This window comes from Brassica napus, chromosome C4 (assembly GCF_020379485.1).
Source record: "Brassica napus cultivar Da-Ae chromosome C4, Da-Ae, whole genome shotgun sequence".
Lineage (NCBI taxonomy): Eukaryota > Viridiplantae > Streptophyta > Magnoliopsida > Brassicales > Brassicaceae > Brassica > Brassica napus.
In genome coordinates, this window is record NC_063447.1 from 39,735,587 (window position 1) to 39,738,245 (window position 2,659).

The 2,659-nt window shown below is 38.7% G+C and overlaps 1 protein-coding gene across 2 annotated transcripts; it reads left to right on the forward strand.

Moving 5' to 3' along the window:
- The first annotated feature begins 222 nt into the window (after positions 1 to 222).
- Positions 223 to 2,411, forward strand: LOC106390395 (heat stress transcription factor A-5). Of its 2 annotated transcripts, none has more exons than XM_013830851.3 (3): positions 223 to 581; positions 704 to 1,889; positions 2,128 to 2,411. In XM_013830851.3, the coding sequence occupies exons 1-2, from the start codon at positions 327 to 329 to the stop codon at positions 1,874 to 1,876; spliced, it is 1,428 nt and encodes a 475-aa protein (XP_013686305.2). In that variant the 5' UTR covers positions 223 to 326; the 3' UTR covers positions 1,877 to 1,889; positions 2,128 to 2,411. The 2 variants fall into 2 exon arrangements, with proteins under 2 accessions (XP_013686305.2, XP_013686304.2); XM_013830850.3 differs by having other exon boundaries at positions 225 to 581; positions 2,212 to 2,411.
- The last annotated feature ends 248 nt before the right edge of the window (positions 2,412 to 2,659 follow it).

A 2,659-nucleotide genomic window follows, 5' to 3' on the forward strand; every position in this document is an offset into this window, starting at 1 on the left:
TGCATTATCTAATAACAATTATAAATTTCAAAAAGAATATTTAAATACTGCCGATTTAATTTTATTGAAAATTGATAATCATATAAAACGTCGTATTTATAAAATAAATTTAATATATGTGAACAAATTTAAAATAATAAACTAATTAAGTTAATATAGGGGATTAGTAAAAAAGTAGCAGAAAAGAGGTATCAATAAAAATAGTGTTTAAAAAAAAAGAGGTATCAATAAAAAGAAAAATGAAAAAAGCATATATTTACGGCCAACGAGAGAGATCGAGCTTCCCCCATCGCCATCCTTCCTTCTGCTTCGAATTAGATCCATAGATGAACGGCGCATTAGGTAACTCATCCGCCTCGGTTACCGGCGGCGGCGGCGGAGATGGAGCAGGAGGACCGGCGCCTTTCTTGGTAAAGACGTACGAGATGGTAGATGATTCGTCGACGGATGAGATTGTATCGTGGAGCTCCAACAACAACAGCTTCATCGTTTGGAACCATGCGGAGTTTTCATGCGTACTTCTCCCAACCTACTTCAAGCACAATAACTTCTCTTCCTTCATCCGCCAGCTCAATACCTATGTGAGTCTTCTCGATTGAAGTTAGGGATTTCGATTTCGATTATTAAGATTCTTGAAATTGTCCAATAATTGGATTCTAGAACGCGTATAGGCATCATTTGATGGGAACTTCCATATTAATAGGGATTCCGGAAGATCGATCCGGAGAGGTGGGAATTTTCGAATGATGATTTTATCAAAGATCAGAAGCATCTTCTCAAGAATATACACAGAAGAAAGCCTATCCACAGCCACAGTCAGCCACCTGTTTCCTCCGTGGATCAAGAAAGAGCAGCTCTGCAAGAGCAAATGGACAAGCTTTCACGTGAAAAAGCTGCGATCGAAGCTAAGCTTTTGAAGTTCGAACAGCACAAGTCCACGGCAAAGCATAACTTAGACGAAATGGCTGAGCATGTTGAGGATATGGAGAAGAGGCAGGAGAAGCTGATGAGTTTTTTGGAGACGGCCATGCGGAATCCTACTTTTATCAAGAACTTTGGCCGGAAAGTGGAGGACTTGGATGTTTCAGCTTACAACAAAAAGCGAAGGCTCCCTCAAGGAGAGCAATCAAAGCCACCTTCTGAAGATTCCCATTTGGATAATAGCAGTGGTAGCTCGAGACCCGAGTCTGGAAACATTTTCCATCAAAACTTCTCAAATAAATTGAGATTAGAGCTTTCTCCAGCCGTTTCTGATATGAACATGGTTTCACACAGCATACAAAGTTCCAATGAAGGAGGAGCGAGTCCCAAGGGAATACTATCAGGAAGTGATCCAAATACTATACAAACAAGAAGAGAAGGCTTACCATTCGCACCTGAAGCACTAGAGCTTGCGGATACCGGGTCATGCCCTGGTATATTACTCTTAAATGACAAAACAATACCGGAGCCTTTGCAGCAGATGATAACTTCTTCAGAGGAGACTGATGGTAGCTTTTCTTGTCATTTAAATCTTACCTTGGCTTCTGCTCCATTACCAGACAAGACAGCTTCGCAGATAGCTAAGACAACTCATAAAAGTCAGGAGATTGGAAGAGTTACCGAGTTAAACTTCAACTCAATAGAAACAAGTGCAAGTGAGAAAAATCGAGGTCAACAAGAGGTTGCAGCTGGAGGTAAACTAACAAATGCAGCACCTCCGGCTAGGGTGAATGATGTATTCTGGGAACAGTTCCTAACAGAAAGGCCAGGGTCTTCAGATAATGAGGAGGCAAGTTCCACTTATAGAGAAAACCCATGTGAAGAGCAAGAGGAGAAAAGAAATGGGCATGTGATATCACGTTGTACAAAGAATATCGAGCAGCTGACCCTGTGACGTAACTAGACCGGTAATACATCCTTAAGCTTACTCCTTTGTTTGATTCCTTATACTGCTTTCTTGATACTTGCATGATGTTTGGCAACTATTTGGTTGTTTATTTAGACATTGTTGACAAATTCTTGTCTCAGAATTTGCATATGCATATGCATATGCGTCCCTGTTCTGTTTGGAAATCATCATACATTGATTAGAAATGTGGAACGCTGTACTAATTTAAACTTAATTTTGTTAATTAAACTTAGCAGGTTGTCATCTGACTAAATACGGTGGAACTGTAACCAGTTTATGCCAATGTAACCTTGGCAACTTACCCATTTGTTTTTCTTCAGGTCATATCAACGATAATAGTCTGTGGTTTTGGTATATGTATGGATGGAATGAGTATTGAAACATTGGACTGAAACAGCGTCTAAAGAGTAAGTAGCCTTGGCGTAAACGTATGTATCTCTCACCTTTTTGTTTGTTTGTTTCGACAACTTGTAATTGACTGTAGATTTAAGAAATATTGACTTATTAGTTTGGTAACATTCTTTGCTCTTTTGCAATTCTCACGCAACGTTGTATTTCCTCAACAACTAAACCAATACACACTAAAAAAACATGAAGACCCATGACTTTGCTTAAAAGGGAAAATCTCAAAAATGACGTACACAATAATATCTGAAAGCTATCTTGATTTTCCGGTATGGATATATGCTTCAATTGGTAACAGTTTAATTGAACAGAAAATGATTAAAATAATAAATAAAAATTCAATTGAGGAATCGTAAAAACAAA